This window comes from Ambystoma mexicanum, chromosome 2q, assembly GCF_040938575.1.
Source record: "Ambystoma mexicanum isolate Mex_15411 chromosome 2q, UKY_AmexF1_1, whole genome shotgun sequence".
Lineage (NCBI taxonomy): Eukaryota > Metazoa > Chordata > Amphibia > Caudata > Ambystomatidae > Ambystoma > Ambystoma mexicanum.
The window spans coordinates 959,572,093-959,597,507 of record NC_090924.1 but is presented as its reverse complement, the minus strand read 5'-3'; the positions used below and the strand labels follow the sequence as shown (position 1 = coordinate 959,597,507).

Sequence of the window (25,415 nt, the reverse complement as noted above, 5' to 3'; positions counted from 1 at the left end):
GCTGGCACAAAGAAGTACCAAGGAAAGCGGTGGGAAGACCTGCATTCTTTCATTTGCTGTGCCCTGGTATACATGTGATTAAGAGGTGCTAATAAAGGATAGTGTTTGTACCTCGTCCCCTTAAGTAGCAATTGGTAAGGGTGGCTATATTCTGGAGAAGTTGGCCAGCAGGGGAAACATCCAAACTATCAGAGCAAGGTGATGATTACGAAATAAAAGGAAGGTCCAAGGAAGTCTATGTAACAAAAATCACTTTTTTTAAATCACAATAAACAATAAAAACAATTAGCAACCCACCTCTGCAGGACCAAGGCAAAACTAGATATAAAAAATAAATGGAAATCTGGATAGCTGGGACTTGCAATGCAGGATGACCTCGTAATTAGTTCCTATTCAGAACTGCCTAGTGCATGCTTTATAGATCTGGTAAAGCATGTTTTTTCCTCGGCTGCTTTACGTTCTCAGTTTAGATAGATGTGCATAAGCATAGTGCATGGGGTGTGGCTGAGAAAGGATTACATAAACTGATGAAGAGGAGTAGAGACATGAACATTTCTTTAGATCAATACAAGATGCCACAATGTGTGGTTATTTTTTGGTTTTGGAAATATTGCCAAAACATTTCTACTGTAAAAAAAGAAACCGTGAAGGGGAGTTCAGGAGCAATTTATGGCACTATCATGGCAACTTGCTGACGCCTGGGCGATGAAATGGCTGCAGCACCATTCAGGCTTGACCCTCTCGCTCACGTCTGCCGGCCTGCTACTGGGGAGCTGTGCGCTCTCTGAAGTAGGAGCAAAATGACTGCACTTAAAAAATATGCCCATTAATATTTTAATTTTTATGCAATAATGCTTTTTGCTACTTGAACTCTTATCGCACTCCTGTCCTGTTGCAGAATGATCTCTTTGGAGACTGAGTCAGCCCTCCCTTCTCGGGGCCTTTGTGGGATTGCTTGTCGGTCTCCCATCGCCCTGCCTCCTCCCGGTAAGATCAGAGTCAGCTGTTTTTGAGCTTTGGGGGGTTCGGGGGAGGCACACCGGAAGCGGGGTGATCCGGTAGGCTTCTTCGCCAAGGCCGTCCTCTACCTGGCAGCACCGCCGCCTCCTCTCGTGTGGGTGCTATCCTGGTAAGTGGCCGCTGCACCCGCCTATGCTGCCAGTGGACAGGCAGCAGACCTTAAAACATCTGGCCAGACCCTCCCTGGAGAAAGGGCCAAGCACCCCCCCAGTAGCCCACAAACTTCCTAGTCCACATGAATAATGGCCAGTGAGTCGCGTGCAGACTACGGGTCCTTTGTAAATATGGTGAAGGCCTGGCTCAGTGAAGTATTTCATGAGAACGTCTATTTAACACCATCGATAAAATTGTGATAATCACACGTTGCCAAGCGGAAATGAAATATTTTACGTTGAACCCTAAATCCCACACCCTATATATGACTTTATTTTTAGATTAATGCAAACTGTTATAATCGGCCATTGATGCGGTGTTTTAGAGATCATTCATGAAGTAGTCACTGTTGTTCTGTTCTTCACATTTACACATTCAGAATACCCCATTTGCCCCGGTTTCATTGTGCTTTTCATATATAGTAACGTTGCTTTTTCCTTGCCTGGGGCACCGCCAGCTCCCCGTGCATCAGATGGGATGCATTCATCAATGAAATGTTTAATGAATGCACTACACTCGCTGAGGGCGTGCTGGCAGTGTCCTTGCCATGCGCCACCGTGTCGCCAGCCAGGAGGCAGCCCACTTTGATTAAACAAAACACTGTGGACTCGTGGGGCTTGGGGGAGGGGTTGTGAGCTGAGAGTTTGTGATATGGCTGAGGGAGATCGTCTACACGTTAGGAAAATAGGTTTAATTACTGTGCTGGGCATGGACTGCACAAACGCTAGCATAACGCCCATCCTGATTCATCACACAAGTGCCCAGTTTGTGAACAAATCAGGATTATCACCGTACTAAGGCGAATGCCAATTAGCATAGCTGTGCGTGAAATGCTATTACATAAGTCTGATGGTTGGCGCCAGGCACTTGCTGCATTTTTCAGCTACAATGTTAGGTTATTGGTGTGAATAGGACTTCATGTTGAAAGGGGTCTTTCGTGCGTTATGTGCTACTTGCCAAGTGGCACAAGATCAATTAAAGGTGCTTTTGAGCTCTGGACCCTAAATATCATAAGAATGTTTTGGAGAAGGGTTTAATTGCTGTTCTTGAAGACACAGTTCTGCTTTAACGAATTTGCAAGGATCATCTTTATGTTGCAGATGTTGATACCAAGGAGTTACTAGATCACATGTTTGCATGCCGGGCCAGCAATACGGTGAAGCATAGCACTGACGATGGCGCCAGAGCCTTAAAACCTTTCAGCTACAAGGTTATGTTGTTTGATATATGCATAGGGCTCTGCCACTGCTTTATGATATGCAAAGCCTACCTTTACGTTACGGATGATTGATACCAATGAGTTACTAGACAAAATGGTTGCATGGCCATGCCAGCAATACTATTAGGCATCCACTGAGGGATGGCGTCAGGGCCTTGCAACTTTTCAGCTACAATGTTATGTTTTTTGCTATTTGTATAGTTCCTATTGCCAATATGGCCCCATGGTGCTGTGCAATAGGAGGCTCCTGTTAGGTCTTAGAGGGCTGAGCGCTGGTGGATAAAAAGGTTCTAGCACATTTATTCAGCCCACTGTTGTGTCCGCCTTGTGTCCCGCTACGCGGTGACACAAGGTGTCTAATAAAAGCCCCACCCCCGCGGAGTGGGAGGCAGTTCCGGGGCAGAGAACCCAGCGAAGCGCATCTGTGTGTTATTTCGCTCCTGTTGGAGCTTCGTCACTGAGGCCTATTCCCACGGCCTTGCTCGCCCTGTCCCAGGCCGCCGCAGTGCTGGGACAGGATTCTACACTGGCGATGAAGACGCAAGAACCACGGAACACGCACAGGGCACCATCAGCTGATTTGCTGTACATGGCACGACGAAAAATGTTTGGAAACCTGGTGGAGAGGTGCGGGGGGGCACACACGCCCACGTCCGCCACCGCCCCAAAAAAAAAAAATGTTTTTTTCTTTTCTCTCTCAACCACAATTCGACTCTGAGATAGAGAAAGTGCCCGGTTCCAACACGTGGCCACAAGGACCATCAAAAGATCCCCTGACAGAGTGAGGTCAGAGACACGCTGCACAACACTGGGAAGGCCCTAACACGGGAAAAACTTCAACTGGACTCAACAACCCTGCACTTCGACACCTGACAGGGTGGCACATCCATATACGCCCCACAAGGGAACGCACACGTAAGGGAGAATGCAGACCCCTGCAGAGACACACCCAGGTAAGCCAGTAGACCCCGCTAGTGGTAAGGCGAGGCCCTGTCATGGCCACAGGCACATCCACCCCCAGGCCGGGCACGCCATCTACACTCGCTGTAAACCTATCGGTGTCCACACCACAAGCCCGCACACAAGGTGGCTCGTCAACAATGATACATCCTTTTGACCCTTACATTGATCCGTCGTCGGTTGGCCCCAGATGGCAACTATGGATCCAAAAGTTTGAAATGGCGATGGAATGCAAGGCCATCACTATGGCTAGAAAAATGAGATCACACCTGCTGTTGAATGTGGAGCATGAGGTGCTGCGTATTTTCAACTCGTTCACCATAGATGATGAGCAGGACATTTACCAGCAAGCAAAAGATGCCCTAACGGCCCACTTTCTCCCACAACTTAACCCTGATTACGAGACATTTATATTCAGCACTACCATTCAAGCGGAAGAGGAGACGTTAGACGCCTACCACACCCGGCTCAGGAAACTGGCAATATCCTGCAAATTCACTAACATTCAGAAAGAAATTCGGAGACAGCTCATCAATGGCATCCAATCGGAAAAATTGAGAAGGATGATACTGAATGAAAAAGGCATCTCATTGACACAAATTCTTGAACTGGGTCGTCAGAGGGAACTAGCACACGCCAGGGCAGCTCACATGGGCACCACACTCCAAAAACTACAACCAGCACCTACGACAGCCACGGTAGCCCAGATCACCAATCGACAATCAACCAGGGAGGAAACTGGTGGAAGCTACACGCAGGCCAGATGGCAGCCCCGGATCCCGGGGCCCACGGAGTGCGGATGGTGTGGAGGACTGAGACATGGACGGCGGAACTGCCCGGCACAGGGGACCACGTGCGGCGCATGTGGCATTCAGGACCATTATGCCAAAGTGTGCCGGTCATCAGGTGCCCAACAACAAGCTCCGCAAGGAGCCCAAGAAAAGAGTGGGGGTAAGAAGAAAAAACAGGCTAGCACCTGACGAGTGGAGACCACGAATTCCTTGACTGAGGAGGAAGGTGATGACACAACCGGGGCCCAACTTGAGCCTGTAAACGACCGACGGAGAAAAGGAAGGAAGGTCTACCTTGTGTCAGCCCTCAATCACGGGCAGGCCACACCAAGGAAAAGACTCAGGAGACACAAATGCCAAGTCACAATCCAAAACCAGCAAGTATTGATGACCATAGACACCGGGGCATCCGTGAATGTCATGCCCATGACCACCTTCCAGACACTGCAGCCACAACCTAATCTGAAGGAAACGGACACACTGCTGTTCGCATACGGGTGCAAGAAACCATTACCCGTGGTTGGCAGGTTCTGCACCACCCTGAGGCACGGCGAAACCGTTCTACCGTCCAAAATCTATGTGGTAAACGCGGGGATCGAATGCCTCCTGAGTGGCGATGCTGCAGAAGATCTGGGGCTGGTGAGTTTCATCTGCGAAGTGAAGGACTCACAAGAAGTCGAGAGGGTCCTAGGAAATTACCCCAACCTGCTAAAAGGGATAGGATGCCTCAAGGGGAAGTCGATCAGACTCAACATTGACGAGTCGGTCCAACCAAGAGCTGTATCACACAGGAGAACCCCATTCCACATGCGCAAACTAGTAGAAAAGGAGCTCAGAGCGTTAGAAAAGGCTGGCATTATAGAAGAGATAACTGGACCCACGCCGTGGGTCTCCCCTATGGTGGTCACTAAAAAGCCTAAGCAACCTGGCAAAGTTCGAATCTGCATAGACATGCGCCTGCGAAACGCCGCCATCAAGCAGGAGCACCACATCACTCCCACACTGGACAAAATTGTGGCTGACCTCACTGGGTCCACGATATTTTCAAAAGTAGACCTGAAAGCTGGCTATCATCAGCTGAAGTTACACAGGGACTCCCGATACATCACCACCTTTTCTACACACATCGGTCTACGAAGGTACAAGCGTTTAAGTTTTGGGATCTCCTGAGCTGCCGAGGTGTTTTCAACAGACAATAAAAGAAGTAATTCGAGGCATACCAGGTGTCCTAAATGTCAGCGATGACATCCTGATCCATGCAAATAACAGGGAGGAACACATGAAAAGGCTCCACATGCTCCTCAACAGGCTAGAAGGGGCAGGACTAACCATTCACAAAGAAAAATGTGAATTCCTGAGAACCAAGGTATCTTTTTTTGGCTACACATTCAGCAGTACAGGTATCTCACCGGACCCCCAGAAAGTTGATGACATCCGGGCCGCCAGCCCTCCCACCACGCCAACCGAAATGCGCAATTTCCTGGGGATGGCCACGTACTGTGGGAGATTCATCCCAAATCTGGCCACACTGTCGGAACCCCTTCGGGAGCTTACAAAGACCAGCACAAAGTGGGAGTGGGGAAATGTGTGCAAGGAAGCTTTTGAAAGCATAAAAGCGTTGCTATCAGCAGACACCACAATGGCGTACTATGACACCACACTCCCAGCGGAACTATACGTGGACGCTAGTCCCGTCGGGCTAGGGGCAATCCTCTTGCAGGTGACAAAAGCGGGTGAGCAGAGGCCGATCGCATACGCCTCCAGAGCACTCACGCAAACAGAGAAACGTTACTCCCACATTGAGAAGGAGGCGATAGCCGTACTGTGGGGTTGTCGCCACTTCCATCTCTACCTGCATGGCAGAAAATTTACAACATATACAGATCATAAACCACTGCTGCCAATATTCATGGGCACATCCACCCACCCACCAGCGAGGATTGCCAAGTGGTTATTACACCTCCAACAATACAATTTCGAACTGGCATACCAACCGGGAAGTGCAAACCCGGCAGACTTTCTGTCAAGGCACCCCCGAGCGGCAACGCCACAGGAAACTCAGGTAGCCGAGGAGACGGAGGAGCATATGTGACAGGTAATACGAACCATGAGACCTATGACCATCAGTTTGGAAGACATTGTGGATGAAATGCACAAAGACCCGTGTTGCAACCTGATCAAGGACACCATTATATCCGGGGAATGGAAGTCATTACTGAAGAACACCCACAACGGGACAGCAGAGGCAAAGGACTTCCTCACAGGGATGTTCACCATACGACAAGACCTCTCTATCAGGGAACATGGGCTCCTACTCAGAGGAAATCGGATCATCATCCCACCAAGCCTCCAGGACAGGATAGTAGCACTAGCACATGAGGGCCACCAAGGGATGGTGCAGACAAAAGCTCGAATCAGGCATCGAGTGTGGTTCCTGCAGATAGATGACAAAGTTGAAAGACTGATCAACACCTGCCTACCATGCCAAATAACGGGGGCTCCACCATACCCTGAACCGATACTATCGGCTGCACGTGGACTTGGCAGGTGGGATGCAATAAGCATAGACTTTTGCACGCTACAAGAAGGCCTCTACCTCCTAGTGGCCATAGATGACCACTCACGCTACCCCGAGGTAGAGATTGTGAACTCCACGGCAGCAGAGGTGGTCATTCCCGCGATTGAAAAGATGTTTGCGACGCATGGACTGCCCACAAGAATCAAGAGCGACAAGGGCCCACCCTTCCAAGGGGAGGAGTTCAAGCAATACCTGAAAGAACTAAACATACGCTACCACCACATCATGCCAAGTTGGCCCCAGGCGAATGGGGATGTGGAACAGTTCATGAGGACATTCAATAAGGTCCTACGGCTATCAAGGGCCAATGCCAGGTCGATCTTTATCGGTTTCTGCGAAACTACAGAGTCACCCCTCACAGCACGACTGGCATCCCGCCGGCAGACCTGATGTTTGGCACTGTCATAAAATCATCCATACCACACCACCCCAGCAGAAGCCCTAACAGGATTGACTATGAGCAAACAGAAGAGAAAAGGACTGGAGCCAACGCACGAATGAGTGCCAAGAGAAGGGCGAAACAATCCGACCACCGTGTGGGTGACCAGGTGGTCATGTTACGAAATCTGTCGAAATCCAAGTTGGACTCTCGCTATGAGGCAATCCCATGGACCGTCAGCAAGCGACAAGGCACCATGATAACAGTGCAAAGAGGACTCCGACAAGTGACTCGTAATGCGTCGTGGTTCAAGGCCGTGCCAAAGAACCTGTGGACCGATGGGGACTGTCCCCAAGAAGAAGACGACCGCCCGCCGAGTGATGTCGAATCCAAACACCTGCACGAAGCAGATGACCGAACCCTGGAGCTGTGGAACGAATCAGAAATGGGAGAGCCGGACACTGAAGGTGAGACACCCAAAGAGACAATGGGGCCCAGGTCTAGGGGTGGGGGATGCAGGTTGAGAAATGCCACCAATCCGCCAGCCCGGCTCAAAGACTATGTATGGCAGATAGCCCCACAATGACTCTAAAGAAAAGGGGACACCCTGTTGGGTAGTTTAAGAATTGTAAGTGAATGTCAATGTTCTGTTTTGGTTTAAAATTATGATAAAGGAGGAATGTTGTGTCCGCCTTGCGTCCGCTACGCGGTGACGCAAGGCATCTAATAAAATCCCTGCCCCCCTGGAGTGGGAGGCAGTTCTGGGGCAGAGAGCCCAGCGAAGCGCGTCTGTGTGTTATTTCACTCCTGTTGGAGCATCGTCACCGAGGCCTACTCCCACGGCCTCGCTCGCCCTGCCCCAGGCAGGCGCAGCGCTGGGACAGGATTCTAAACCCACTTCACTATAGTAAATAGTGCTGTACCTTACTGGCAATATCCTCTTCCTGTGGGGAATATATTGATCAAGTGTGGTAACTGAAGTTAAACTGCCTACATCTAAACAAGTGTCTTGATAGTTAAAAAGATAGCGCTTACATGCCTTTGAGCAGTTCGAATTTTACAAGCGTATGCAAGATGGGTTAGGGCGTTAAGGGGTCATAGTAGATTAAAGATCTCTCCTACACACACCCACCCACCCTACCTCCACTCACTGTACCCCCACGCACCCACCTACGTCCAATCTCTACTCGCAAGCACCCACCCCCACACACTCACCCAACTAACCCCAACTCTCTCTACCCGACCCCCACTCTCTCTACCCACTCCCACCCACCTGACCCCCACTCTCTCTACCCCAAACCACCCACCCTACCCGCATTTTCTCTACCCACCCACACCCTACCCCCACTTGCTCTATTCCCACCCACCCTGCCCACTCTCTCTACCCCTACTCACCCACCCTACCCCAACTCTCTGTACCCCCACCCACTCTCTACCCCCAGTCTCTACCCCATCCTACCCCCACCCACCCAACCCCCACTCTCTCTACCCTACCCCCATCCACCCTACCCTTACTTTCTCTCCCCCACCCACCCTATTCTCTCTACACCCACCCACCACCAACCTCTGTACCTCGACCCACCCACTTCTCTCTCGAACCCCCACCCAGCCCTCACTCTCTCGAACCCCCACTCTCTCTAACCCACCCACCCTACCCACATTCGCTCTACCCCAAACCACCCTACCCCACCCATGAAACCTAATCCCACTCTCTCTACCCCCACCCAGCCTACCCCCACACACCATACCTTCACTCTTTACCCCACCCACCCTAACTCCACCTCTCTATCCCACATAACCCTAAATCCACTCTCTACCCCCATCTCCCCACTCACCTACCACCACTTTCTGCCCCCACCCACCGCCCCTGCCCACCCTTCCCCATTTTCTCTACCCCAACCACTCTCTCTACCCCCTCTATCTCTACCCCCACCCACCCACTCTACCCCCACATACTCTACCCCCACTCTCTACTCCCACTCGATCTACCCTCTCCCACCCACCTGACTCCCACTCTCTCTACCCCAATCCACCCACTGCCACCCACCAACCCTAACTCTCTCTACCCCAACCAAACACCCCACCCCCATTTTCACTACCCACCCTACCCCACTCTCTCTACCCCCACCCACTCTCTACCCTCACCCTACCCCCTATCTTTACCCTCACCCACCATACCTCCACTCACTCTACCCCATCTCCCCACTCACCCTACCCCCACTTTCTGCCCCCACCCACCCTACCCCATGTTCTCTACCCCAACCACTCTCTCTACCTCCATTATCTCTACCCCATCCACCCTATCCCTGCCCGACCCACCCTACCACTACTCTCCATACCCACACTCACCAACTCTACCCCCAGCCTACCACCCAACCCACCTTACCCCCACTCTCTATACCCCCACCCACCCTACCACTCTCTCTACCCCCAGCCCACCACCCAACCTCAACTCTCTCTACGCCCACCCACCCTAACTCCACTCTCTATACCCCCACCCAGCCTACCCCCTCTCTCTAACCCCCTTCCACCCACCCTACCAAAACTCTTTACCCCCACCCACCCTACCCCACCCATCAAACCTATTCCCACTCTCTCTACCCCCACTTTCTCTACCCCCACCCACTCTACCCCCACACACTCAACCCCCAATCTCCACTCCCACTCGCTCTATCCCCTCCCACCCAGCTGATCCCCACTTTCTCTACCCCCAATCCACCCACTCCCACCCACCCAACCCTAACTCTCTCTACCCCTACCAAACACCCTACCCCCATTTTCACTACCCACCCTACCCCCACTCTCTCTACCCCCACCCACCCTACCGCTACTCTCCCTGCCCACACCCATCCTACCCCCACTCACCAACCTACCCCCATTCTCTGTACCCCCACCCACCCTACCCCACTCTACAACCACCCACCCGACCCCGACTCTATATACACCCACCCACCATACCTCCAATCTCTACCCACCCTCTCTGCTCCCACCCACCCTAACCTCACTATCACTACCCCCACCCACCCTAACGCCACTCTCTCTCTACCCCACCCACCCACACCCCACTCTCTCTACCTCCTTCTACCCACACTCTCTACCCCCACCCATCCTAACCCTGGCGCCTATAAATGCAAACTGCAAACAACAGCAGTAAACGCCCAAACTATTGCCATTGCCAATGCGTGTTTTTTTTAAAAAACATGTTTACATTACAAACATTTGGATTCTGAAGGACAATGAAACAATGTCCTTGAATGTCACAGAACACCTAAATGTTTGGCCGCTCCCGAAGACGTAATTGCAACTCATATGTACGGGATGCAAGGTCAGCTAATTGGCCGCTAGCCGACAATTCTTCCTCCTACTAAAATGGGTCACGTCATTGTCGGGAACCAGTTGTGCCACATAACAGGAATACCCTGTGGTTGCTCATTAAAGGATAAAGGGTGGAGGTTAATCACGCTTCAGGGAAAGGTTTATTAACAGTGCCAAAAGGCGTGCGTCAAGCAGGCGACCTGCAAACGTGGCAGTTGCATTTCCTATACATGCTTCCGAAGCAAGTTTCATGCGATCTTCTAAAGCGATGTCTGTCTGCAATAGACGGCAGCAATAAACACATCAGAACACATCGGGGAAGACATTCATTCAAGAGCATATCACATATTTGCCACTGTTTACTCACTAGAACAATGACCAATTTTCCTGTGGCACAGAGTTCATGTTAAAAGAAGAAATCATGCAAAAAAAACGTAACAGCCGTTATGGGTATTTGTAAAACAGTCAAACCCGAGGACAGGAAGGAAAGTTCTGATCTTGTTGGCTAAGACCAGGATTCACCATTTTGAAAAAAAGGCTGTCTTTATGTAGCTGCTCCCTAGAACACAGCTCAGATAATATCAATAAAAATCAAGCAAAATCCCATGGAAAAAAATGCACTATTTTCATCTACCTTACAATGTAGCACTGAAAATGTGGCCTTCAATTCTGAAAGATACTTTTGTGCTAGATATCTCAAATGAATAGCAATTGCTAGTTCCTAAAGCCTGTAGTGGTGGAAAGCAGCGTTTACACAACACAATGGGTTTACAGCATGCACTTGACAGCAGTTCTGTTCACCTACAGCAAACACCTCTGTGGAAAGATATTTGCCCTGCGAAATACTCGGAGCTATCTCTGTGGTCATGTTTAAATGTCAGAGTAACATTTGAATTGAACACATTCTATGAGATTATCTGACTATTCGCGGACATGAATACGTAGCATAACAGGTGTATTTGCAGCTGGCAGGTTCACCCCTCAGCGAGCAGGGACATCTTGGTTCAATAGACAGGCAGCAATAATACAGTAACAAGCAGATAGAACCCATCAGTGATGACATTTATTCATGCGCATATCACATATGTACTCACTGGAACAATAGCTCGTTTTCCTCTGATGCAGTGAAGACAGCATACACCAATGGAAACATTCAGCAAAAACAACATCCCAAGGCGAAAGGGAGAGGTTCTCAGGTAGAAGTACCGTGAGGTGCACTTTTCTCAAAAACGAAAGACTCCATATTATTAGAATGGTTACCTGTACCTGATCAATGATCTTAAAGATGTTATAAGCAGCACCTCTTGCAACAGAGAAAGCCTCAAAATGGGGGGAGGCTTGACCAACGCAATAACTGCTGTAGCTAACAGTAAAGAAAACCTGAAAATGAAAATAATGCACATTGTATTAGAATACCTCAAAAGTCAACGATGAAAGCTAGTTGGCATGATATTGAAAAGATACTACATTGATATCATTTGAATTCGTATATGAGAATGTACAAGTACAGTATGCATTTATGGTTGCTTTTAAAATCACAAATTGGCAAAAAGCTTTCTGAAAATGTGCCATAAATGAAGTTTAATTATGAAAGCAACTCCAGTCTTTAAAGCAAATTTCAAAACTAGGTACATTATTTTGTATATTTGTCTAGTGAGACTTGTAGCATTATGTATTGGATAAAGTATCTCCTAAAAGAAGTTGTAAGCAGACAGTCACCAAGGAATTGCACGGCTATACAGAGTAACAGGCTTGAAGCACACACCTAAAAAAAAGGGGGCAACCTATTGCAAATTACCTAATCTTTGTATTTCCAAACCTGCTGCAGGCATATAGGCAGAAGGTCAAAAAGCACAGCGCAAAACCAGTTACTGAATTAAGTAAGACAGAAGGGAAAACAAATCATCCCTTGCAAGCTGTGTCATTAACACTCTCAAACCATATTGTCAAATGCCAACATTATGCAAGAGGACAAGGGAGAGAAGAATTAAACAAAACCTCATGGGCAAAAGAAATACTACTAGGGACCCTTAACCTTCTTATATCAAGTCAACTTCAGTAAATCACCCAGGGAGCAGGACCTTGATATTGTCCCCAAGCAAGCCTCCCACAGATCCGGACCCCTGCAGGCCCCATCCAGGAACCATTTCACAGACCCATGAGATAATAAGTCAAGAAAACACTGTCCCAGCTTGCACCATGTTACAAATGGCCTTAAGAATACCCAAACTAAAGAGATAGGTTCAGTCTTAGCCATTTCCATCTCTCTCTACCTTTGGGTTTTTCTAGGTGATACCCTGTCCTAACCCTTCCCCGGGACTAAGAGCTTGGTTGAAGCCTTAAATACTATGATTCAGCTGCAAGTGCCCGTTGCCCGGATCAGTTACTGCCTCTCATTCCACCATCCCTGTATCGCACTGATCCACTGTCCTTCCTCACTAGAGCAAGGAACGACACCCTCTAAACACGCACATGTAAAACAGATATGTATAAAACAACATGAAATGTAAAAGGAAGGAGCAACATTTTTTCTACAAACATGGTATGTCTGTTAACACAATTGTCGTAAATAATCAAAATTACCAAAGCAAAAGAAATAATTAGGAACACAGAGTTTAGGACACAGAAATAAAAAGACAAAACAGAGAAAGTGATCATTACAAAAGATAAACTTCACATGCTTTAGACATCATTAACCATGTAGCCATGGAAATCTTCAGCTCAATCTCATTGCTACTAGTAACGTGTGAGGGGAGAGTGTTGTTAAAAAGGACATTGAAGGAGACCTGTAAGGTTTATTGTGTGCCCTCATGGCGAAATGAAGGTGCCTTAGGCTTGTACACTGTGTACTAGATGATTGGTTATGGTTCTTGTGTTGTGTGGAAGGAAATAGCTATGAGCGTGTGCATGCTTGTCCTTGGTGTGTGCCTAAAATGGAGCATAAGTGGCGAAGAGATGATTGTCTAATGTGGTGTGTGTGTTTGGAGTCATTTGAAGATTGTGTGTGGTGAGGCTATTGTGCTGAGGCTGGTTTGTGGACATGCTGTGAGGTACAGTTGGTGTGCAGCTCAACATTTGATGGGTTGTTGTGTGCTTATGATGGGGTGTAAGATAAGATCAGGTTTGGGGAAAGAATAGATTTGCGGGGGAATAGTGTAAAATGTTGTTAGTATGCCGATTGTTATGGATAGAGAATTCAGGCTGGGATGCTTTTGAGATGGGGGTGTGGTGGTCTAGTAAATCATTGCCACAGGCTGTTCAAGTACAGTGTTGGTGTGTTAAAGGCAGTGCGTGCTAGTGATGCTTGAGGTGAAGTGCATGGGGAATTGGAGGTAAGATGGGGCTGGACAAGTTGGGTGGGGGAGGCTAGCTGTTGCAAGGTTGGTGCATGATGGGTGAACATTCATCGAAAGGTCAATGTTATGGGGTATTCAGAAGAAATCAGCACAAGACAAAAAGAGTCAAAAGGCAGGAGTCCTAGGAGTATCAAAGGATATACAGGGGAATAGGATTCCCGATTTGTCCTGCTTTATGTTTATATTTGATATAACAGAGAACGCAGGGCGCAGTGATACCCCTCTGCCACCCGGCCGACGAAAGGACATGTAGAATTAATTTTAAAAAAAAACCGAAAAAGAAAATGAGTGGAATAGAAGTTTAAAATGTTTATTTTGTATTCATTTTTTATTTTTTTTCAAAAGCACTAGTCTTTCCATGGCATACACAGTTTAAATAATGCTGTCAACTGTCATTGCTGCTAACAAAGGGAGGAACCGCACAATAAAACATTTCTTATGTTTCGGAAACCTGTGATGTGAGCAAGAAAGAGAGCAGTTGGCCCCAGAGTACATAGAGTACAACCAAACAAGAAGGGTTCTGGGCCAAGGCAGCATTCCAGAAAACAAGAACCAAGCCAAAGTCTATACCACCTCAAATGAAGACACGAACAAAGGTCAGGTGAGAGCAGCCCATGAGTACAAATCCAGTCAACGGAGAAGACAAGAATCAGCATGGGATATTCAAAGCACGAAGATGGACAGCCAACGAAATCATGGGCTCCAACACTACTCATAACCAAAGGCACAAATAGTATTACCCTCTAGGCCGCTAGGTCAAACTAAATAAGAGCTACTACAGGGATCAAGGGAAAATCGACCAGAGAATTTACATGGAAAAGCAAGGCAGGCTCAGCTGGCTCCACCCCTCCCTCAAAATTGAAGTTCAGCCAAGCTATACCCACACATCTGATATGTGACCACTGCATGATTAATTTACATTCACCATTGATGTAACAAAAGTCACCATATCAGAACAAGAGTAGGATGCTATCCAACGTTGGAGTTTGGAAATGCTGGTGTATGTAAAAGCCCGGGCTCCAAATGGATAGCCAACGGAGAAGGCCAAGAGCTGGTGTGTGGAATGGTGCGAATATACGTGTACATGTGTTTCATAATATTCAATTTATGAGTGCAATGAGTATACTGATATTTTGGCTGATTGTAGATGATAATCACCTCATGTTGATCAGGCTAGTTGTGAACATGTTCAAAAAGCACACCGAGGATGTGGGGTTTGAAGGGTATTAGAGCGTTATAAGTTGAACTGTGGAAGCTGGCAGCACTGAAATAAATAAGATATTAACTAGCAATTGTAACAATTGATCACACATGGACAGAAATGGTTAAACAGCTTTGTGGAGCCCATTAGGAAGAGGATAGGGAGACCAGATGTTCAAGACAAAAAAAATGAACGGCCAACAACATAAAAAAGGACTACACCCCTTACCCTTCACAGCCCCTCCACCCCCCATAACTTGTCCCCGAATCTACTCCCATATGCTGGGATCCAACAGTCTTTCCAGCACTGCTCCTGAATATAAATGGTGTGGTTTTGACTGTGGATAATGAACAAAAAAGGAGCTTTTGCTCCGATTTAAATTATAGGCTGGTCGCTGTGGCAAAATCAGTTAATGCATGTGGCTGGTATCTGAAAGGTGAGGGTGGGGGTTTGGGCCCATCCTGCAATGGCAAAATTGTGAAAGTATTATAATGTTTATTTCGTTTATAAATGTTGATAAATTAAGTTGTCACCCTCCCATTCCCTAAAACCGGTACTTTCACACTCTGTTTCCCAAAAACGAGGACTGGGTTTTTTAATTTAAAAAAAATCTCAGGACGGGGAACAGAATGCCCAGAAAAACCATGGCATCTGGTCACCCTATGGGAGGAGGAAAGGTTATTAGATTTTGGAAGCCTCAGCTAAATGGCACAGACCTGTGATGATGGTCACAGCCACAATGTAGACCACAAGAATGTTGGCCTGAGTGAGTAAGTATGAATTAGGCATTCCAGCCTTGGGAAGAGTGCTGTAACAGATGTTGCAAGGGAGCATAACAGTGGTAAAGGACAATAACACCTTTTAACACCGGTGCAGTGAGCTAAAACGTGGTTGTAGACCTTCTTGAGTGGAATACATACCATAGAACAGGGTTTTTGACCCAGGTTCGTTCCCAGTAGAGGGGCTCCCACACTCGTGCCTAGTTTGAAAACTTGCGGTTTCACCCCAAGTAACGAAGGGTAATCCAGACGTGGACCCCTTGCCCAGTGTGCCTTACAGAGGCTCAGCTTCACCTTACTGAGGACGCCCAACAAGGCTGAAACATGGGTCTTGGGTTGCTGATGGGTACTCTTGTTGAGAGGAGAATTGCCTACCATTTCGGTGCCGGACTGCCCTTGTGGATGGTAACAGACTGATATGCAAATGCATATTTCTACTCTGTGAAGGGCACAGTGAGGTAAAACGTGGTTCTAGACCCTCCTGAGTGGAAGAAATTCAACAGAACAGGGAATTCGTCCCATGTTTGTTCTCAGTAGAGGGGCTCCCACACTCCTACCTTTTAACACCCGGACTGCATTAACATTAGAATATGCCTATATAAACAAAACAGATTAAAGGCAGTTTAAAAACAAAATTAGCACATGAGGAGAGCATCTGGCCAATGAAGTGGCCAGGAACATGGGTGGAATCGGACAGTACTGATGAGTTCTCTTAGCCATCACCAGGTCTCCCCCATGTGTCCACCATTGTTGTTTCTGAACTGACGCCCCATCCTGCCCCTCCTCCCCCCGGGCAATCACGGAATCCTTCCACACCCTTCCTCTTCCTCCCACTTATTTGCTCTTGCTGCTCACCACTTTCCTTCCCAATGGCCACCAAGGGAGTAGAAAAGGGGCTTACCATCCTAGTTTTTAAAAGGGAAATTGGCTGCAAGTAAAGTCAGCAACACAATTTTACTTTAAAAAAAAACTATTTATATCACAAGGAATCACCGGATTCCAAATAGCGATCAACACAGCTACATGGGGTGGTCTGTCTGGATCCCAAAGATTAGAACCCATTCTACTAAATGCTGATAACCCTAATACAATTATTTCCTTTAGGTTTTGCTGAGTTTCGGGAATGTTATGTTTTTGGTGATAACGCATATTTTTTAGACAAAGATTCATTAGAGCATGCCTCAAAATTGGTGTCTCTGTCCCATCAAGACTTTCACAGAGATGTGGAATTCTGTGCATATGGGCACCAGACTGAAAATCCCTATTTTGCCAGGGCCAACATGGAAGCACAGTCAACTTACTCCAAATCTTGTTAATACTTTTCCAGCTTGATGGGCTGAACTTACCATAAGAACACCTCCGATAGTATAGTCGTTATTTCCAAGAATCAGGGTGGTTCCATACCAAAATCCAAGTCCATAACTTGCATATATAATTAAAAACACAAAGCCAAGAGAAACCTGAGCAGCAATCGCCTTTTTTATGCCGAATGCTTTTGCCTCTCCCAGGTTGCTGGTGTACCTGTAGATAGAGAGAACATGGGTGGATGTGAGGCTCACACTCCTAACAAAGGTTTGATATCAAGCAGTCCATTACATTGTAGCATACAAACCTGTTGATTTCTTTTTGTTGTCCACCAAAAGCTACTACGGTCCTGATAGCAGATATTACTTCTTCAGCCACAGCTCCTGCTTTCGCATAGGCCGAAAGTTCTTTACTGGTTAGAGAGACTAGCATCTACAGGAACAATAAAATGATAAAAATAGCAATTTGAAAAAAAACCTAAGCATTGACAAAACTTAAATTTGAAGCAGGATTATGAATGCGCTCATCAAACATTTTTCTGAACTAATCTTTTTATTAAACGCCTAAGAGCCAAGTACTGCAGTCTATTCAGTTTGTTCTCATACCTGCTACTTGCTTCGAAATTAGCACAGCACACTCTCTGGAATGCGGCCGAATAGGCTGCCTTGCGCTCAGGCCAATGTGCGCAAGAGGGCCAACAAAGTAGTTTAAAAGCGGTACTTCAGCAAGACAAAACTTTTATTAACTATTTATTGCGACCCAAACATCTGTTTCAGTGCAATCCCATAAACTGCAATGTACAGCGTGACTTTTAGGACATCCCCGGGTCTCCTCCTCACTTCTACTGCCCATGGATCGGTCTCAATTCTCTCTAGGGTGTGAGAAGGAGGAAGAGGTTGGGAATCAGAATGGATGTTAATAAGTGAGGAAGAGGACTCATGCTAGAAGTGTGAGGGTGCAGATGAACTGATGTGTTCTCAACATGGACACATTAACGTCCATTCTGGGACATCCTCATTTGACCACCTCACACCTCCCTCTCGCTTGACAATCATCAAACCTCATTCGATTGTGCTTCACACTGATGCACTGCATTCCTAAAATGTATATAGTTACTTAGAGTCGTATAATTCAAATACACCTATGGCAGTGAGTTACATTAGTACATTTTGACAGGTGGCCATGCCACCTGCTTCCGGCCTTAGTACCGCCTTCCTTTTGAGATGTTTTTCATATCAATTTAATAAAAGATCTATTTAAAAAAGATATCAATTTTTTTATATCTATTTTATATAAAATGTACATTTGATATCAAGTGGGTATAATTTATATCCGTTTTGATATAAAGTGAATATACATTTTATATAAAAATGATGTAAACATGGGAGCAGCAGGTGGTGGTGTTGCTTGGTCGACTATGGAGGGCGAAGAGAGCTCTGAAGACATGGACTGTGAACTTAGGGTTTTGCGGCATGACGCAGGAGTGTGTTTGGCCTTTAATGTGATAGGAAGTGGCTATAAACTTTATAGAGAGAATAGATGGCGTCATGATGTTATAATGTGAAGGCCACAGATAGTAACATTAAACTTCTATATAGTTTTCATATAACATTATGAGAGCTATAAATAGATCTGGGCAGGTTCTAAGGCTATGATGAGTTTGGGGGAGGGGTTTACAACCCACATATATAGTTTTTGCGGTAGGTCTGGAAAACACTAGCGCTCTTTCAGCTTTCTAGAGGCCATCAGGCGTGATATTCAGGAAACAACGATTGTGAACAGCTACAGTTACGACAAGGTGAAAACATCCCCAGTATGCCCAGAGGGTTTCGAAGGATAGTCATATTTCTGATTGTTTTATGATGTATGATGGGATGAAAGATGCTCAGGATTTTATGGCCGACTATGAACCCAAAGAGTTTTTGGACAACGACGATGTGGCTTTGTAGCAATCATTTGGACTCTGAAGACAGTAACTCTGAATCTATGGCTATTCAGGTGGAATGCAGTGATGATGTCGCAAACTGCCCCTGCCTCCAGGGGACTTTATTTATTTATTATTTATTGTTCATTTATAACACGGTTAATACCAGCAAGTGGTTTCTAAGCGCAGGATCGGTATTCGAACTTTTGTTGCGCCGCATTGTCTTGCTTCCAAGACAAAAGCGTTGCCCCAGAGCTGATAGAAAACCGTGTCCTGGGTGCGGGGGTGTGAGGAACGTCAAGCCCTAGGAGAGACTGTTAATATTTACTGTGCTTGCTGTTCAAATCAACTTAAAAACCCAGCACATAGTGCAAATAGCCTTTGTAAGGTGTGAGAAACCTGTCGATGTCTCACCCGCTAGTCCCCAGGGATCTGTCATTCAGGTGTCCAGGACACGGCCATCACTTTTAGATCCAGTTCCTGGGGGTGGACCAGTGCGGGAGGATCACCTGGGTGAGGGGTCTTCAGGTAGTGGGAAACCGGATGGCGAGACGCGGTATCCCTTTTCCTGTAACAGCTTTACTTCATCCTACCAGTTAGGATACTTAAAACTCAGCCCTAATCCCCTTTTCCAACACGAATACTTTCTCACGGACATCTCGCTATGAGAGAAAATGGACTAGCACCCTAGCTGTATACCTGACATTTCCCAATACCATGGTCAGGCAGGGTCAGGCAGTTACTGACCATTACACACACCTGACTTCCATTACACTTCCCCACCGGGATACAAGGCGGAACATGCAGGCACACTCTGAGCGAGGAAATGCACACGAGGAAACAGCAGTTCCAAGATGGCAGTTTAATAAGAGGGGAAAGACGACAAAACAGTAGGAGATCGCAAGGAGGGAAGTGCCCTTGACCTTTTCGACGAGGAACCATTACTTTCATGAACCGTCGAGAATATAAAACGTAAGACCAGGAAACAAGGTTGAAGAATCCTGCATTGCTTGTCGGAGGTAGCCGGGGGTCTTCCGCGTCGATAGTCAAGGTGGGGAGAATCGCTTGCTGCTGCAGTACTGTCCTTGGCTCCTAAAACAAAGCAGCGCCAGTGAAGTCAGTACAGCCGGTGAGTTGGGGAGACGGATACCAGACCGGTCTGTGTTGAAGCCAAGGTTTCAAGCAGCGACATTGTATAGTGAACGCTGAAGCGAACAATGTATGAAGCGTGTGTGATAATCAACGCAAGTAAAACTGAAGAACAGAGTTGTGATTGAACTTTTAAGCCAAGATACGATACCTTAGACAGAGTGGTCCATCACCGCGTGGGTGCTCATTCGAAAAGTCTCTGTAAGGTATCCAACTGAAAGGCAGCAAAATCGAAAGAGTGCCAAAGAATTGTGAATCGAAATGGTCCTGCAACGGGTCAAGCAAAATCTTGTGCACAATCGAAAGTCTTCGATTATAATAGTGTAAATAAAGTTGATGACAAAATAGATGAAGTTTGTCCGAGCCTAGCAGAGGGGGATCAGCTGAGAGGTTTTGCTTAAAGCAAGTTTGGGGGGAGAGGGCGCTAGAGGGCCAACCAAGATGGCAGCTTTGGTCCGAGCTCCCGTTTAGCCCTGCATCAATCCTGCACAATCCTGCTGTTCCCTGTACTATCACGACCCAATTCCCCGACTCCTGGTCTCCTGAACTGTGCAGCTGCCTGCCACTGCATTCCTGGAGAAAATCGGCCTTTGTTTGCCTTCACAAGACCTGTGTGGCCTCGAGGCCGAGTTCTTCACAAACGGCCCGGCGAGGCATCTAGCCCTACACAGCCGACCCCCACCAGGCTGAGGCCTGAGCACCTGGACCCCGGGAAGGCACCTGCGGTAGGCTCGCAGTGAGGAGAGCATGTGATATCCTGCAGAGGTCGGCCTGCAACGCGCCTGTGGGAGGCCGCTCTCGCTTCTCCCCAAGCCTCTACTGGCGGCGTGATTGAGCCCGGAGCGCCATCCGCTTGTGCCTGTCAGCGCTGCCGGGGCCGCGGAGGCTCGGAGAAGACGGAGGCCCGACTACCGCCCCCCTAGCGCTCCGCTATCTTCAGAGCCCGTCCGCCCCTCCTACGAAGTTCCCCAGCACCTGGGACGACTGCCGCTCCTCCGGGGCCCCCCGGCGCCTGAGATCTACGGCGGCCGGCGGCGGGCGGCGGAGGGACCAGCCAGGACACCAGGTACGGAGGTGGGGGGAGGTTGTGCTCCTAGCTTGGGTCTGGGCCATTCCGAGCGAGCCCACCGCCCCTCTCTCCCCCCGCCGATCCAATAAACCCTCACTGCAGCGCCATTCGTGACGGCACAGAACCGGGGCCCAGCCGGCCCGAGCGGAGCCCCGGTAGCACAGTGGGAGACGACCGGAGTCACCCGCTGCTTATCAACACAGCTACCCCTGGAGGGATCAACACCTCGTCCCGGAGGCCCTGTGGTCTGCCTCAGACTGAGCGGATCTAAGCGCTCCTCAACGTAAAGGAAACACCCGCATTTGTATATAAAGGGCGCACTCAGTGTCACAAGAGGGGCTCCCCCCCGCCTCTGACTTTTTCATCGCCTGCCTTTGTGTTGCGCCGCATCAAGGAGTGACACCCATCTCACGCGTGGGGGGCTCTCCCCGCATCCCACAGACCCTCCAGTACACGCCTCGCTGCCGGGCCGGAAACACTCAGACACACCGGCGTACTCCATCCAGGCACAGTGTAACCAAAGTCAGGCATCGTAAGACAGAAGCCATAGAGCAGCAATACCCCCACTCTGAGTCATCACCACCCTAGGGGGAGTCAGATTATCGAAGCCTCAGCCACCGCAGAAGCGCTCTAACCTTCCTCACAAGACACCTAAGGACAGTCCCCATGGAGTGTTCATTAGATCGCTCGAGGCACAGCTAATTTGAGTAAAGCCACCTCTCCAAACAGCTGAACCCCCAACAAGTTTGCCCGGCCGGGTAAATCCTCGCTCCCCTGGGCGGGTCCAAGGGGCGCTCTTGACACTGCAAGACACAGCCGAGCTCATACAAACGTCACCGGAACCGTCTGTGAGATGGGGAAGACTGATAAATCCCAGAGGAAATTAAATTTAATTTCGGCGCAACACCTAAAGCACCAGATACCCTCTCCCAGCCACTCACACCAGATGGATTCAGATGGCAACCCATCCGAAATCAAAGAACTCCTCTTGGAATTGAAAGCCGGCATCGGAAACTTAAACAATAAAATGGATGGCCTCGCCTCCAAAGTTGACCTCCTACAACATCGCATGGATACACATTCAGAACGTTTAAACGAGGTCGAGCAAAGAGTGTCTAATCTAGATGATGGCGCAGCGTCTCTCTCAACCAAAGTCGCGCAGTTAGAAGCTCAAATGAAAACGACAATAGCCAAATGTGAGGATTTGGAAGGTCGATCAAGAAGGAATAACATAAGAATCATCGGGGTGAGAGAACAACAACCACAAGGTAAAATGGAGGAATGCGTGGAGTCACTTTGCATATCACTCTTCAGCAGAGAATCACTGTCTCAATTATTCATAGTCGAGAGAGCACACAGGATTCCATCTACCAGACCTGCCCCCGGCGCACCGCCCAGGCCAATCATCGCAAGGCTACTCAACTACAAGGACCGAGATACCATCCTCCGGCTGGCTAGTGAGAAAGGAGACCTACTCCATGATGGAGACAAAGTACACTTTTATCCAGACTTCTCTCCCACAGTACAAACCCAGAGGAAATCCTTTACCGCCATCAAACAAAGACTCGGAGCCAATCAAATGCCCTACTCGATGCTCTTTCCAGCACAGCAAGGGGAGAGGGTCCATTTTTTCCAAACGCCCGACGATGCAAGCATGTTTCTTGACCAGATAGGCTGCCCCGACCCAAATCCCAACCGTCCCAAGCCCCAAAGAGACAGAAATCTCAGGAATCCACCATAAATCGGAGTAACCAGGGTCGGTTTACAAGCTTGCAACAAGATGCAAAAAGTACAGGTACAATTCACTAAGAACACAACGCGGGGTGGGGAAGCTTGGAAGGCCCCAGGCGCCCCTAGCACAGCACCAGTTCATTCTCCAGGGTTAACTCAGCTACCAGTTGGTTTACAAGCTGAGTTTTCTCGGGGTACAGTTCACACAGCGACATGGTATCCACATGTTTCGCTTTCTGTTTTATTTGGTTGTCGAGGGATCTCCCTGTGGGCCAGTTGGGGGTTGCCCACCTTAAAGAGAGAAACGCCACGGGCCAGTTGGGGTCTACCCGTGGACGGTGCCCTCAGAGTTCACCAGGGAAGTTTTGCGCCATCAGTTCACAGCCGTCCCCCTGCTCTCCGTCTCCCAGACAGCCATCAATGTCGTCATGTCAATCAAAGATCCAATCTTCAAGCACCGAACCTAGCAAAATACACTCCGAAGACACACCATGGCCAACATCGGACGGAAAAAAGTGGGTAAATAGGAAGTTTTATTCGCCCATTCAACGTTCTGACCTGGAACATAAGAGGCAGCAATATTCCAGCTAAAACCAGGAAAATTCTTCAATACCTCAGACGTCACGAAATAGACGTGGCCATGATTAAGGAGACACAACTTCTCCCAGGGAAGGACCACCAGTGGGCCAAGAGCTGGGGCTGCCACAGATACTTCTCCTCCTACTCAACCTACTCCAGAGGAGTCGCTATCCTCATACACAGGAGGATGAGCTTCCGCCTGATCTGCACAGCGAAAGACACTGAAGGGAGAGCGATCCTAGTAAGCGGCATCGTAGCAGGCCAGAAAGTGACCTTTGTCAACTCCTATGCTCCAAACACAGATGGCCCAGACAATTTTGGATGGGTGCTCACCCAGCTCTCCACGCAGGACCCGGCAACCATAATCTGGGGTGGGGATATGAACATGGTATTAGATCCTGTAAGGGACAGATCAAAGGCTTCTCCACAACCTCCTACCAAAGCTGGACTCCAAATAAAAGAAATCTGCAATGCTTTCAACCTGCTAGACACATGGAGTCTCGAATGGCGAGGCGCGTGAATTCACTTTTCACTCACAGGTACACAACACGAGCTCCCGAATCGACTACTTCTTTGCCTCTGCAAGCAGCCCAATGTCAAGCGACCGGTGCTGTATACATCCGAGAACGCTCTCCGATCACTCTCCTCTCTTCCTCAACCTCACGCCTTCCACTCCCACTCCGCCACTACAGCGGTGGCGCTTCAAGACGGGCTCGTTAAGAGACGAGGTGTTTGCCTCCGAGCTGAGGGAGGAGATCAACGTGTTTCTCAAAGCCAACGTCGGATCGGTCCCCTCCGCAGGCATAATCTGGGAGTCCCTAAAATGCTTTATCAGAGGAGTCTGCCACGCCAAGGAAAACGGCATCCTCAAACTCATCAGGCGCAAGCTTACAACCAGCGAGGAGAAGCTAAAACTCCTTGAGCTCCAGACCACAAACTCGGCGGACCCAAAAATAACAGCAGCCCTGAAAGAAGAATTGCAAAAATTCTATCTCGCAGCTGACCGTGAGGTTAAATTCCTTAATCGCAATAGTCAAGTCCGTCAATACGGAGAGGACCAAAAACCTGGTGCCCTTCTAGCAAATTTAATCAGAGCCGATAACAAACATGCTCAAATAGAACAGATTCGGACCAATCTAGACGGGTCAGTCCACACCAATAAAAAGATAGCAGAAGAGTTCAGGATCTTCTATCAAGATCTCTACAGTGCTAGACTTAGCAGGTCCTCGACCGCCCTGCTGGAGTACTTGGAAGACACAGAGCTATATTGGGTCGAACAGTCTATCCGTGAACCCTTAAATGAGATGATCACGCAAGAAGAGATTATCGAGGCCATAAAGTCCCTCCCCAGCTCCAGAGCGCCGGGCTCGGACAGCTTAACGGGAGAATTCTACAAGTCATTTGCGGGCACCCTAGCTCCCCTCCTGGCGGCCGTATACGAAGAGGCGCTGGAAAAAGGATACCTACCTCCCACTGCCTGTGAAGCCAACGTTATCCTACTCCACAAACCGGGCAAACCTCCGGAAGACTGTTCATCCTATCGACCAATATCTCTCCTCAATCTTGACAATAAAATACTCGCCAAGGTGCTGGCCAAGAGGTTACTGCCATTGATGCCCGCCCTTGTACTGGCAGACCAAGCCGGCTTCATACCAGGCCGCAACACGACTTTTGGAATCAGGAGAATGTTCGGTGTCATTGCCGCACTGGATCCCTCATCGCAGGCTGTGGCGATTCTTCTCAATGCCGAAAAGGCATTCGACTCGGTGGAATGGCCGTTTCTGTTCATGGTACTCACCAGGATGGGCCTAGGAGCCCGCTTCATCAAACTTGTTTCTCTCCTATACACCAAACCACGTGCTAGTTTATTGTAGGCACAGCCAAATCAGCTCCAATAGATCTGCAAC

At 48.4% G+C, this 25,415-nt stretch overlaps 1 protein-coding gene across 2 annotated transcripts in view; it reads right to left on the bottom strand.

The window, feature by feature from the left end:
* LOC138569869 (ATP-binding cassette sub-family B member 5-like) overlaps positions 1 to 25,415 on the bottom strand; it is a 1,230,756-nt gene that overhangs the window by 583,446 nt on the left and 621,895 nt on the right. For both annotated transcript variants that reach the window (XM_069648261.1, XM_069648260.1), the window contains 3 exons: positions 17,364 to 17,488; positions 17,098 to 17,272; positions 11,682 to 11,795 (listed from right to left, as the gene is read on the bottom strand). In XM_069648261.1, the coding sequence (XP_069504362.1) occupies positions 11,682 to 11,795; positions 17,098 to 17,272; positions 17,364 to 17,488 (414 nt within the window). The remainder of the gene's footprint in view (positions 1 to 11,681; positions 11,796 to 17,097; positions 17,273 to 17,363; positions 17,489 to 25,415) is intronic.